The sequence below is a fragment of the Schistocerca nitens genome, chromosome 9 (assembly GCF_023898315.1).
Source record: "Schistocerca nitens isolate TAMUIC-IGC-003100 chromosome 9, iqSchNite1.1, whole genome shotgun sequence".
NCBI lineage: Eukaryota > Metazoa > Arthropoda > Insecta > Orthoptera > Acrididae > Schistocerca > Schistocerca nitens.
This window is the reverse complement of record NC_064622.1, coordinates 185776454-185790821: the sequence shown is the minus strand read 5'-3', so window position 1 is coordinate 185790821 and position 14368 is coordinate 185776454. Positions and strand designations below refer to the sequence as shown.

General features: G+C 39.8%; 1 protein-coding gene across 1 annotated transcript in view; it reads left to right on the top strand.

Moving 5' to 3' along the window:
• The first annotated feature begins 2281 nt into the window (after nt 1-2281).
• Nucleotides 2282-14368, top strand: part of LOC126204091 (uncharacterized) — a 533049-nt gene continuing 520962 nt past the window's right edge. The window contains exons 1-2 of the mRNA XM_049938509.1: nt 2282-2310; nt 2389-2647. Coding sequence (XP_049794466.1) covers nt 2282-2310; nt 2389-2647 — 288 coding nt within the window. The remainder of the gene's footprint in view (nt 2311-2388; nt 2648-14368) is intronic.

The following is a 14368-nucleotide window of genomic DNA, read 5'->3' as shown; positions in this document are numbered from 1 at the left end:
CCACCTTGCCACGGTCCGCGCGACTCCCCCCCCCCCCCCCCCCCCTCGGAGATTCGAGTCCTCCCTAGGGCATGGGTGTGTGTATGTGTGTTTTCCTTATAATAAGTTATTTTAAGTTATATTACGTAATGTGTACGTCTAGGGACCGATGACCTCAGCAGTTTGGTCCTGTAGAACCTTATTACAAATTAAAGTAAATTAAACTACGATATCCGGCAGCGCACCCGACAGCACAGGAAAGGAAGAGTTTTCCTGAATGCTGTGACAACAATTTGGTTCTCTCTACACACAGTGAGTCGTCAGGCGCATTTCCTCTAGAGTACCGGTGAACATTTGCGATTTCGTGTTTGCATTGTGTAGCTGGAATCATCCCAGACTGCTTATCAAGTCTTTCATGCGTCAGGCAGTGGCGACGGAGAGGGTCGGTTTGTTTCCTGTTACGAACAAAATAATTTTTAAGGCAATATTTTACCGGCCCAGTCCATCAAGTGGTCCAAAATTAGTCTATTGCGATATCTGTTTTATCAACTTTAACTAACAGTGATCGTAAAACACGTATAACAAGTACGCGGGCAGCGACTGAGCAGCGCCGCTGCATGGCCGTTAGCAGTCAGTTCGGTGCAGGGCGGTGTTGTCAATGCTGGAGTACTGGTTATTCTTCATGTTGTACTGCCCCTGTTAATACATAGCGATAGAACAAATATCGCAGAGGACTGCTCAATCGAATGGGGACGTAAAATTCCGCGCTAAAAATTACTTTACACGTAACGGGAAAGAAATCAACGCTTCATGTCGACACTGCGCTAGGGATGAAAGACGTGACCAGCGGTATTTGTTTGGGCTGACTCCAGCTGCACACTGAAAAAGTGAAATTCCAAATATCTGTCAAAATACCAGAGAAAATACCCCTGGCGACCCATAGGGGGACACACTGTAGATCAGGGGTGACGGATGGCCAACCTTTAATTATCTTTCCTAGGCCAAGCTGGAAGAAGATGAGTATTTTTGGGTCGCACACAATATACTTAACAAAAAACAAATAGCAAAATAGCGAGACGATGGCAGCTGCATACTCACAATTCATATTACACACTAGCGAAGATGAACAATTGCTCATAGTTCCTTAGGTATGCATTTAAGCGCCTACGTTTACGAGACATTTTTCCTTGTTTTGATCCATACTATCACCTGTGAAAGCTGCAGACCCTACACTCTTAGCAACATTAGTAGCGGTACATGTATTCCACTGTCAGAGGTATCAGAATGATCTTCGCTTGAAACTTCTGACTCTTTCGTTTCCTCTACATGGGCTCTTACCTCAAATTGATACATTTATCTGTCTCCGTCATCCTGAAAGTTTGTAAAATCATCACAGCATTACCCTGTACGTACATACATTAGCCGGCCGCTGTGGCCGCGCGGCTCTAGGCGCTTCAGTACGGAACCGCACTGCTGCTACGGTCACAGGCATGGGCATGGATGTGTGTGATGTCCTTAGGTTAGTTAGGTTTAAGTAGTTCTAAGTCTAGGGGACTGATGACCTCATATGTTAAATCCCGTAGTGCTTCGAGCCATTTGAACCATACATACATTTACAGGCGCCAGCGTAAACTCTGATTACTGTAGCGTCGTTGGGTGACGTTTCCGGACATGAGTTCTTATGTACAACTTGATCGACCCCTGTACAAGTGTGCAGCATAAACTGTGGAACATAATGTACAATTAACACATATCAAAGTGTGGTGGGAGTTTCAGATTGAAAAAAATCGTTTTTTAATAACTTCTCTTAAATGGAATTATAGGAACTTCTTTTTTTACCGATCGTGTGATAGATACTCACTTCTTGGGCCGCGCAGGTACTTGCTATTGCCCGCATGCGGCCCGCGGGCCGCGGGTTGGAAACCCCTGCTGCAGATGATAATCTTTAGGCGAAAGATGCGTAGACGAACATTTCAATCCAAAGCAGAGAAAGACCATGTGGTTGTTGTTATCTCAGCTCAATGACTGCCACTACCGAGGCCAGCGGGGAGGAGATCTGGTTGGAATAAAACAAGGTTAGCGGACGAAAGCAAAGTGAAGAATCTCTCTGACGTGGAACGCGTGCTTTACAAACAACAACGTCGATTATGCTTGGCGCGTGGAAGCACTCAGTCACTTTTTCGGCAACGGAGTTCAGGGATGTCGCGAGTCCGGCAGAACGTCAGAGATGACAGGTGGCCACCAACGTCGCACATTTGCCGTCCGGTAGCCCTCGCGGTCCGCTCAACCGGAATGCATTACCATGCGAGGCGTCGGGGCGCCGGTGCGGCGGTAAGAAGTCGTCCTGCCCTGGCAGAGTCGGTGAGCGCCTCGGCCAGTGCGGCATTCCTGGGGGGGCGGGCACTGGAGGTGGCGCAATGCCGCCCCCGCTGCCCCACGAGGTGCGATCTCACGCCGGCGGCGGCGGCCATCTTGCCGACGTCACCGCCACGCGCCGCCGAGCGTCGCATCGCCGAGGCCAAAACAAAGGAGCGGCGAGGCGCGGCGCGGCGCGGCTCCGGAATCCGACTGCCGACGCCTGGGGCGGGCGCCGTCCGCCGACGGCGGCGCCACCAGTCTCAGGGCACCAGCAGCGCCACCTGGGAGCCAGGCCGACGCATCCCCACAAGTAAGCCATTGTTGCGCATCTGAGCTGGTTCCTTGATCACAGCTCTAGATTCACTGCAAGATAAACACTGCAGCCGGTTAGCTTTAACCTCTTCGTTCCCTCTACACACGTGGACCTTCGCTCATTGTTTTTTTTCTTTTTTTCATCGTAAGTAGGCGTATTTTTCCGCTTATAGAACGATGGTTTGTGAGTGAAGAACTTCTTAATCAAAACCAAGGCGCACCCACCTTGCAAGGAACGATCCGTGTGTTAGTTCACAGCTGGTCGTATGCAGCCGGCCGGTGTGGCCGAGCGGTTCTAGGCGTTTCAGTCTGGAACCACGCGATCGCTACGGTCGCAGGTTCGAATCCTGCCTCGGGCATGGATCTGTGTGATACCTTAGGTTTGTTAGGTTTAAGTAGTTCTAAGTTCTAGGGGACTGATGACCTCAGATGTTAAGTCCCATAGTGCTCAGAGCCATTTGAACCATTTTTTTTTTTGTCGTATGCAGAAAATGGTTACTTCTACAAATCTAAAAGATATAGAAATAATTAGTATACCTAAATATTAGACGTTTTTTCCTAAAATCACCACCCCCGCCCCTCCCCCTCCCCCCCAAAAAAGAATATAAACACAACTCGCAATCTCGCCCCCCCCCCCCCCCCCGAACCCCAGTCTCCTCTCACCTATCTGTTAAACGTACATTTTCACTAAGTCACACATGCACAAAAACGTCACACACATTCACTCTGTATCCTCCCCAACAATCTAATATATATATATATATATATATATATATATATATATATATATATATATATATATATATATATCCCGCCCCATCCCCCCCTACACACTCCTGCCCCTCCCCCACAAACGAATCAGTTAAAAAATGCAGAGAGGCTATCTTTAGTTAAAAGCAACCAAAATGTGGAAACATACATATGTATGTAATTTGCAGAATAACCACGGAAGATGCTTTATAAATAAAAGTGAAACGTGTCTGATGTAAAATTCTCTTTAATTAAATTCCAGTAAGCTTAAAAAGGGAAAACAAATAATGACTGTTTGGACTGAGAATATACGTTTTGTGCCTAACGTTCGCTAACAGTTCTAGATGTTGATACTCAGTGCAGATTTGTATAAATCTTGTTCCTTAGTATGAAATAATCCATTTCCTTAAGGTCCTTGTACGTGGACGTCAGATAGTAATGCATATTTTCCAATTACAAGTTGGTGTCCGATGTAGAATTTGAAGTAACTGTTGTTTCTGTACCCCGCAGCAACGCCTGAAGTATTAACTGAGAAGCATATAGAAGCTCCTCTTAATGACAGTCATGCGGAATTGTCTGTTTGGCAGCAAATCCTGAAGTATTAACTGATTTTCAATTAGAAGCTCATCTTAATGACAGCAATGCGGAGTTATCTGTTTAGAAAGATGACGAAATCTCATGTTTGACTAAAGATCGTCCTGCTGAGTTTGATGAAACTGAGTGGTAGACTATAAGAACGCTAAGATGTCGTACCCTTAGGAGAGGAGTATGTCATTGTACAAAGTAAATTCCTCTGATAAGTGAAGATTTAGACGCTGTAGTAAATTTGAGTAAAAAGCTAAGAAGAGATGTGCTGCAATCAATTTCAGAAGTTACGTTTTACAATGTTGGCTAAGTGCCAAATCCGTTGAGGCAAGGAATGCTCAAAATGCACTAAACTTGGGTGCAATTCGAAGACTAGAAACATGTGTGTCAACTGTGAAATGTATTTATGTTACGTGGAAAACATTTGTTTTCTAGCTTATCATACAACATATCGCAAATATTTATTTTCTGGCAGTACAAAATTATTTATTCACAGAAGTTATTGTATGATTATTATTTTCTTGTTTTGTGAAGGTGTTTTAGGATATCAACACAAAGTTGTGCTGGAAATCATACATTTGAAAAATGTTAACTTTAAGAATTCTATTTTATGATATAAAATAATTAAACGTTTTTTATTGAAGGAATTTAAAACAGATATAAAGCAAACTTACTGCCATTTAACGATAAGTGAGTCATGAGGTCCACTTATGTGGGCTTCCACTTATGCCTTACTGATTCATCAAAGAAGTATTTAATTTGTATTTGTGTTATGCTTGTTTATTGGTTTGCTGGAAAATAGGAAAAGAAACATTCCTGCATTTTTTTATCATTAGAGTGAAGAGGTTAAATGTGAATGTTATAGGTAAGGCTTGTAAATAGTACTGCTGTCTTCAGTGTTATGACGTAATGATACTGTACTCATTAAATATCTCTGGCTTCTGGCATTTTCGAAGCTGAGCGCATTTCTATTCTGGCATAGACATTGTATTGCTGATTAACGTCAAGAATGGCCCACCATCAATGATCAGGCGTCGAGTGTGCAGAGACTAGATGTTAGGGTTACGTACCGAGCGATCGCCCGGAGTCGCATCGTAGGGTAAAAATGATTTAAGGTTCATTTTATTTGTGGAAAGGTGCGCCCAACTTTTAACGAAAGTTGTAAGCGAAACGGCACTATGCTTGATGATTGGTATTTAGTTGTCGAAATATGCTGCTGTTCCGACAGATACTAAAAGGTTTCTGTGAACAGTTATTATCTGTTTAATTAATGTGAAAACGCAACGAAGCAACGGTAATTTAAGCAGGAATGTGAAAGAAGCTTAATTGTTAACACAAGAGTTTACGAGTTAAGGTATTGTTAGGGAAGTGTGTTACATACTACTAGAATAAATGAAACGAAATAAAATTAAAAAGTACTGTTAATTTTTCAAAGTGACATTTTCCTGTTTATGATTAAGAAACTAACATCTGCAAAGTATAAAGACATGTTTTCGTATTAGGTGCACAGTCAAGTTATTTAGTAACGAAACGTATACTCTCTGTAAAGCTACCAATCTAGAGCCCAACAGCTGCAAAACTACGTTAACAAACTAACCTAACAATACAGCTATGTTACAGGCTTTAGCTTGATCGTTATTGGAACGACAAATTGCTGTAAACAGTCACAATTTATTGTTACTTCCTTACGCGCTTCCAAAGGCTACAGCTCATTTATCAAGTCGATTAATTTAAATTAAAATTGTATGTATATACTGTCTCCCAAAGTCATACATACAATACACAATGGCTTTATTCATTAAGACAAATCCATTTGATAATTGAGGTGATATGTCGTCATCATCATCATCATCATCATCATCATCACCATCATCAGACCCACAAGGCAACGCCTTGTTGATGTAACCACCGTGCTTTGACTTTCACCATCTTTATCATTGTTTGCTACAATTCATTTCACTGGTAACGCTTTGCGATGTGAGTATTCTGGGCCTGCCTCTCGGTTCTTTCCCAGAATTTTTTCTTCTAAGATGTTATCGATGAAGCTGTTAGTTCGATTTAGGTTTGCAGTTACTTAAGGTTTTCTTCTCTCTGTCAGACTAATCAATGCCTTTTTCTCTTTAATCTTGCTTGGATATTCTTTCAATCTAGGAAATTTTCGTGGCTTTTCTTCATATCCACATTTCTGTTCTTTCTAATATTTTTCTTTTCTTGTATCCTAAGACTCCCTCCATCACAACGAGAGCTTAAAATACCCAAAATGTCTTGATGAAATTCTTTCTTTTTCTCTCTTTATTGACGTTTTCGTCCGAAAGCTTTCTTAATCACTGAAATTTTTCCTCTAATTCTATTGCCATCGCTTATTGTATTTCCCAAGCAGTAAAAATAATTTACTTGTATTAGTTTTTTAATTTCATTGTTTGCTACAATTCATTTCACTGGTAAAGCTTTGCGATGTGAGTATTCTGGGTCCGCCTCTCGGTTCTTTCCCAAAATTTTTTCGTCTAAGCGAGATTAAAGAGAAAAAGGCATTGATTAGTCTGACAGAGAGAAGAAAACCTTAAGTAACTGGAAACCTAAATCGAACTAACAGCTTCATCGTTTGCTCTTACTTGCCTCTTCGATTTATCTATCACTACCATTTCACTTTTGATTGTGTTTACTTTCGTTATGTAGTTGCCCAAGCATCAGACAAAATTTGAGTAGACGAAGTGATACAATAATTAATTCCAACTGATTAGAGTTATTTCTAATTTTAACTGACATACTCTCATCCGATAAATGATTTATTTAGCCAAATAAGTTTGGGGCTCTAACTCCAATTTCAGGACAGGCCATCCACCTATTCTGCAGGTTACATACTGGCCTCTTACGGGTGCACAATTCCTTCCTAAATAGTACGTCTCGGGGGGCAATATGCTGCAGGGGTGGCGTCAGCATCCAACATCGATGATAAGACCTTAAACAAATGCACCCAACAAAAATCCTGCTTCAAATTGTGACTGTTATCTCTTCGAAGTTAGTAAAATCCATCTTCAATGGATTCTTACAGAATTTACTGGTGTACTTGCGGTATATGGGTGAAAATGGTGTGCTAAGATGAATCGAAAATACGCAGTAAAGGTTACAATACCCAACGAAATTAGCCATAGTCTTATTGACAGCTTTGTTGATAAACTGATTACATGAAACGTTGTCTCTAAAAGTCGAAAGACGACGGTGCAACGTGTAAAGAACGACGTTTATCTGCATTTATTTGATTAAAAAACTTGCAACAAGTACTTCAGGTGAGCATCGGCAAAACATAGCACTCGCAAACGTGCTTATACAAGCAGGTGGAAGAGCTGAATGTTATGCAGAGATCATTTGATGTACATCTGCGGACAGTGACATTATTGTGTAGAATTAAAGGAACCATATACAACGAAAAATTATAAGATGGTTCATTGTTGATAAAATATATTTCTTCAATTTATTCAAAGTTAAGTGTTGGACTGTTGCAGCTTCTGCATCTGCACACATACCCCACAAGCCACTAGTGGAGGCTACATTGCATCTGTAGTATTTACTTTTTGTCCTATTCTATTCCCGCATTGAGAAAGGGTAAAATGAATGCCTAGAGGACTGCGTTTGTCCCTTATCTCCGTTATGTTATTCTCACTACCGCATGCGAGACGCACAAGCTTTTCCGAGTGTAGGATCTTCTAATTTATCCAACAGGCCTGTGAGAGAATTATCCTGTATTTCTTCCAAAGATTCCCTTTAAAGTTCGCCGAGCACTTTTCTTTACTTTCGCATAAGCCATACTGACCTGTTACAGGCCTAATAACGTCTTTCTAAATTCGTTCAGTGTCTGCAGTAGTACTTAATAAAGACTCCGACATTCGAAATTAGTGTGAATTTATTTGAACAAAAAAATTCTATAACTTACTGTAAAGCTGACGTTGACTCACCAGTTGTACAATGAAAACGTGTTCTGGAAAAGTTTTATGATACATATTATCTATAGAAAGATGAGTGCGTGATTCTTTTATCCAGAGTTCAAGATCTGAACGTTGTTCTCCCCGCTGGTCACTAAATGTTTATTTTGAGCAACACGAATTTGTAAGAGAAATATGCATCACCGTCTGAAGTTAGGCTTAAATCTGAAACCTGATACAGCTAATTTAATTGTTCATTTCACGGAATTACGGCTGCTTTCAGCGTTCTTAACATAGGCAAAAGATCGTGAACAGTTTTCTAACTATTCTGGCAGCATTAGCAATATAATTACTGTCGTTACAGAACTGTTTAGAATTACTGTATTCACGTACAGTTACCAGTAGTCGAATTAAACCTCTTGATTACCTATAGTAGACCCAGAAGCAGTCGACGTTGACTAGGATTGACAATATCAATGCAGTCTTACCAGAAATATTAAAATAATCTAACACGACAATTTACATTTCAGGGACAAATACATCATCTGTCAGAGGTATAAGGACTTTAGAAAGATGTAGCATGGGTTCTAGAGACTACCATAGTAAAAGAAAAAGGCAGCATGAATAAACAGGTATCATTCCACGAAAATTTAAATTTCTAGTAACCAGACGAGATGGAGAAGTGGTTAGCATACTGTAACGGCATTTGTGGAAACGACTGTTTAAATCCCCGTCTGGCCATCATAGTTTATATTTTCCGTTATTTCCCTTAATCTTTTAAGGCAAACGCTGCGATCGTTTCTTTGAAAGGGCACGGCCGGTTTCTTTTTCTCCCTTTCCGTAATCCAAGAGTGTGCTCCGTTTCTAATGACCACATCGTCGACTGGGCATTAACTCTGATCTTCCCTCCTTTAAATTTGTATTAACATGTCGCTAATAGGATGTCGATATGAAGTAGAGAAACTAGTTTCTGTAGGTCTCATTCCTGTAGCAGCTAACCACAGCCCCTGGTGACTTATTTCATTGGTCATCTCTAAATCTTCTTTTCACAAGACAGATGAAAAAGAGTATTCGACCACTTTAGCTGACATTCAATCAATCAATCAAACTACAGTATTTATTCCAACTGCACAAGAAAGAGAATAAGATTCTTTGATTATTGCGTATCGTAGCACCACTAAAGCTTGTAGTAAACGATTAGAATTTTGAGAAGATCATTAAAATCCAGAAAGATATTCAGAATCTTTAGAGCTTTAAGTGAACACTTTTATGGAACTAAATTCGTACGTGAGCATTGATAGTACAAAGAGAGAAAACAGTCGTCTTTTTATATGATTTAAAACATGTATTAATAAATATGTAACTGTTATTTTAAATGTCGGCCATGACAGAGTTTTACGAATTGTATGAATATGAAACTGCTGATGTCGGTTCACATGAGTAAAAATTCCGCGAGTCGAACTACAAGTGACACAGCTGCGAAATATGTCGTGAACACTAATAAAATTAAGGAGGTGCCTTAATACCTACAAATACATACAAGCTGAGAAATTAAGAATGTTAAGGTTATGGTAAACAGTCCCACGTTAATTTATCAAACTGTCTGCTGGCAAGACAATGTTTTGAGGAGTCGCACACATTGTCATCAACGTTATCCGTTCGCTAACCGCTTGCTTAGCACGTAACGTTTACAGGCGCGCTACAGAGAAAAATTAATCCATACATACTATTTTTACTTTCACGTCAGAGGTTATTCCTACATACTGTAGCAAATTTTAAGCTACGTACCCAATTTTACAAAACACGAAGCTTTATTTCCTAGGATTTTAAGTAACCACTCTTTCAAACGACCATTCAGTACCACTATGAGGGCTGGAGATCGTTCGATTATTTATGCTGTTGCGATGACGCTGGACGTGTTGCTTTTTGAAACAACATGGGAAATCCTGCGCCTGTATCAAATATTTTGATCCAAAACGTATTTTAGTAGATTTAAAAATAAACATGCGTAAGAGCATTTCAATGATTTATTCTGCGCTTGTAAAAATAAATACAGGACACAATTGTTCAGATGCAATTCTAAAACGCCTATGACATCGGATTACTGTGTACTGTTGTTGATGAATGTAACGATCCTGCTCCTGTAAAATACAGCCTCGGTTCAGTATTAATTGTCTTTAATAATATGTCTGGAAATCCTCATTGTCACTTTTTAATACACAATTTTTAAAGTCAACATTTTTACTTTCTTTGTGAATAATTCTTTCGTTATGCTATCTTTTAGTAATTAGTTCCAACATTTTTGACGGTATGAATAGTATACGCCAGTGAAATATACCTTAGGGTAGATTCCTTTCACGTTTCTTTCATTCGGTGTAATAAACATCGCTTCTGTCGACAGCTGAATGATTACCGTGTGTGGATAGAGCAAATTACATCATACGACGCAAATCTCTCTTTGAGTGTAGATTTTTGGCCCATGCGAAAAGTTTCCGTGAGAAAAATAGCAGCAGTGGTAGTACTACACGTCAGTGCTACCATCTTACATATTTATATTCTCTCTCTGTCTCTGCACTTTGTGAAATAGGCAATGACCGACACATATGATCTTATAAGTCCTACCCCACACGTAAATTTAGGGACGAGGGCACTTCATGCAAAACCGTTTAAAAGGGACCATCTTTTCGTACATTAAAATAGAAAGCCACATATCTAGGCAAGCGAACCAACATTTTCTTATCAGAATATAAAAAAAGGAACAGTTTTTCAAAACGCGATTTCATAAACAGGTATTTATCTCTTATACAACAAACTTGTTTAAAATAATAAAAATTATTAAAACATCACCTCTGTACGAGGTGGACAAGGATTCACTATTGCGTCATAGTTACTTGACTGGTTTTAAATTACTGTTTTTACAAACTGAAATCATTTAGGCATTGTATTGGCGCTCTCGGTTCCAGCTCTCTTTCTTACGCAACTCTATAAGTCGCAATCAGTTTACCCCCCGAAAAGATATGTTGCTTTGTACCATTAAGCATGAATCTATCATCTCAAGAATTTTCATAAAAAAAGACGTCGCGAATAAAATCAAAACCTGTACATCAGTGAAAGTTGCTTCCGTAGCTGAAGAAGCTGACAATAGTCGTAGTTAGTCTCCTAAAGAAAAATCATGTAACCCAACATGAGTCGTTGGCATTAAGAAACAGAAAGTGAAGTAAACAGTCCTTGCAAACAGATTTAAATTAACATAGCATAATATGTTTCACTATTAAACTGATATATTTACTTGGCAAAAATTGCCATGAGACATGGTCCCGTAATAGGGATTACGTGTATCACCTCTGCCATGCCTAGCCCCTTGTCTTTTCCACCTGCACAGAGAAATCTGATCTTCTACAGATTCTCATTCTACGAAGCATGAATAAATAGTTCTGTTAGAAAACAATTTTTGATGTTGCTAAGCAATAGTCATACAATAATTTTTAAATGAACATACCGTCATTTGACTGTATTGTTGCTTATTTACTTAAGACCTAGGTTTCGGCCTTTTACGCCATGCTTGATGTCCTGCAATATACAGGGTGTATCATAATTAATGGCGTAAACGCATACAGTTGAAAGTACACGATACTAGAAGCAAAATAGTCTCAGTAATCATAGGGTCGAAAATGCATTCCTTAAGGGCTATGAACAATTTTTCATCTTCGATACAGTAAAGCAAATCTCTTCTACTGCAAGCTCTTTGCTTTCCATATTTTGGGAAGTCATAATATGGACCAAAACAAGAAAAAAAGTCCAGTAAACATTTGCTCTAAAATGCATTCCTTAGGAGCTATGAGAACTTCTTCATCTTCGATTCTTTGGAGCACAACTCTTCTAATGAACAAGTGCACATAACTTTTAAGCTATGCATTTTAGAGCACATATTTACAGGACTTTTTTTTCTTGTTTTGGTGCATATTGCCACTTCCCAAAATATGGAAAGCAAAGAGCTTGAAGTAGAAGAGATTTGCTTCATGGTATCAAAGATGAAACATTGCTCGTAGCTCTTAAGGTATGCATTCTCGACCCTATGTTTACTGACACTTTTTTGCTTCTAGTATCGTGTACTTTCAACTGTATGCGTATACCTCATTAATTATGATACAACTTGTATGTCAATGACATAAACTGAATCACTTGAAATGGCGTAAAAGGAGGAAACCTGGGTCGTAATTAAATAAGCAACAATACAAAAATGGCTCTGAGCACTATGAGACATAACTTCTGAGGTCATCATTCCCCTAGAACTTAGAACTACTTAAACCTAACTAACCTAAGGAGACCACACACATCCATGCCCGAGGCAGGATTCGAACCTGCGACCGTAGCGGTCGCGCGGTTCCAGACTGTAGCGCATAGATCCGCTCGCCCACCCCGCCGGCGAGCAACAATTCAGTCAAACGACATTGCGTTCATTTAAAAAATAAATATAAAAAATAAAAGTTTTGTTAGACTATGTTCCTGTAACACAGGAGCTTAGTGTTTCTCTCAATCCACAGCAAAAGGCATCATTAAAGTTGCTTTCGTAAAAAAAGAATAAAAAACACTTTCTCGTGTAACACGCATGGTTAAACACGCAAATTCCGCAAAAAAGCTAAAAAAACCAGGATTTCATGCAGTGTAACAATAACTTTGAGTAACATTCTGTGTTGATTTTCTAATGATACAGCGAGAATGGGTAATAAATCAGATATTTAAAGCTGTATATTATTTTACTCTCTGTGAATAACTAACTCATTAGAACTTTATTTTGTTGAATTCACAACTTTAGAACACCATCTTTTTTGATTGCCGTTAAATTAGCTTGTGGAAGTATCGTCATTGATTAGTTACTTTGCTATAAAGTAGTACAAGTTTAAAAAAAAAAGAAAACCCGCCAGTCTGCAACAACATCCACAGACGAACCAATATATTTTAAGAACCTGAAAATGTTTTAATCAGTGCTTGATACACATACCCAAACCAAGACAACAGAAGGAAAGTGAGCTCTTAATGAATGGAAATGATCTACATGAATTGGTTTTTATCTTAGAGAAAATAAGTGACAGATTTCACCGGAGAATTCGGTTTGGATTGCGACAGATATGCAGAGCGACTCGCCAGGATAGAGAACAGGTTTCCCAAACAAAGTACGATGCCCGTTAGCATTATGTCAGGTGAATGGCGAAGAGAGATTTTCGGCACCAATGGTAACGTGTTGTAGCAGCAGCAGCCACTGGCCTTTGGCGGAGTGCTTAAGCCGAGAACAGGTGACATCAATTTCTGCCTCTCCGTAGCAGCGGGAGAATAGCTTACTGGGGCATGAACCAAATAAAGCATTTTGCATCGAGAAACAGAACGATATAACCAACGGGAAGCATGTTGTATCGTTTTTTTCTGTCGTTTGCTGGTGCTGAAACCTTACGTTTCTTTGCCATTCACTTGGGTTGTCTGGATCAAACTCCTTCTGTATCTGGCACCTAGTAACGAAATGCCAAATTCCTGTAAGAAATGAGTTTGGCAGCACAAATGTGCCAGGTCCGACAAAATGCTGTAGATGTTGTTAGTTGAGGTATTACATGTCATTAATATTGCCCAGACGACTTTTCTACTTCGCTGACGTAAGTTACATCCCTCTGTCGCTAGAGAGACCCGAAATGTAGCGTGTAGAATGGCGGTGTGTATCGTAGCAACGTCGGTGCGTGAGAAACAGTGTGCTATGATCGAGTTTCTAACCGCAGAAGTGTGAACGAACTCTTCGTCCACACATGAAGCGAGACAACGTCAGATCACACATGAGCACTGCAATCTGACGCTTTTGGTTCACTGTCATAGATTACCCTCCATACAGTCCTGACTTGGCCCCATCAATTTTCAGCCGTTTCCAAAACTTAAAGAACATCTTCGAGGACTTCGCTTTGATAGCGAGGAAGCGATGTAAGCAGAGGTGGCTCCGTCGAAAAAGTCAAACATTCTACAGTGATGGTGTCAACAAACTGGCTTCTCATTGGAAGAAATGTGTTCGTCGCCAGGCTGACTGTATTGTAAAATAAGTATAAACATATGAAGAATAAAGACGTAGAACGTTAATATAGTTTGTTTTATTTAAAAAGCTTTAACATTTGGAGGTATTACTCTTTACCAAGCTCTCGTAGTTGTTTAAAAACCGAGAAAGATTCATGAGAAATAAATAATCGGTCAGGATGTGTGTGCACTGATGTTACGAACATATTTTACTCTGTCGGTGCAAATGAAACAACCCTGCATTCGCCGCTAAGGAACGGCATATCCTGTTGACGGCACAGTCATTAATGACAGGGCACAAATTCGGCTTGTGGGAAGGATGCGGAAGGAAACCGTACTCGTCTTTGGCGAAGTAACCGTACCAGCATTTGGTTTCAGAAATTTTGGTAAACAAAGGGACATACAAATTTGGATGG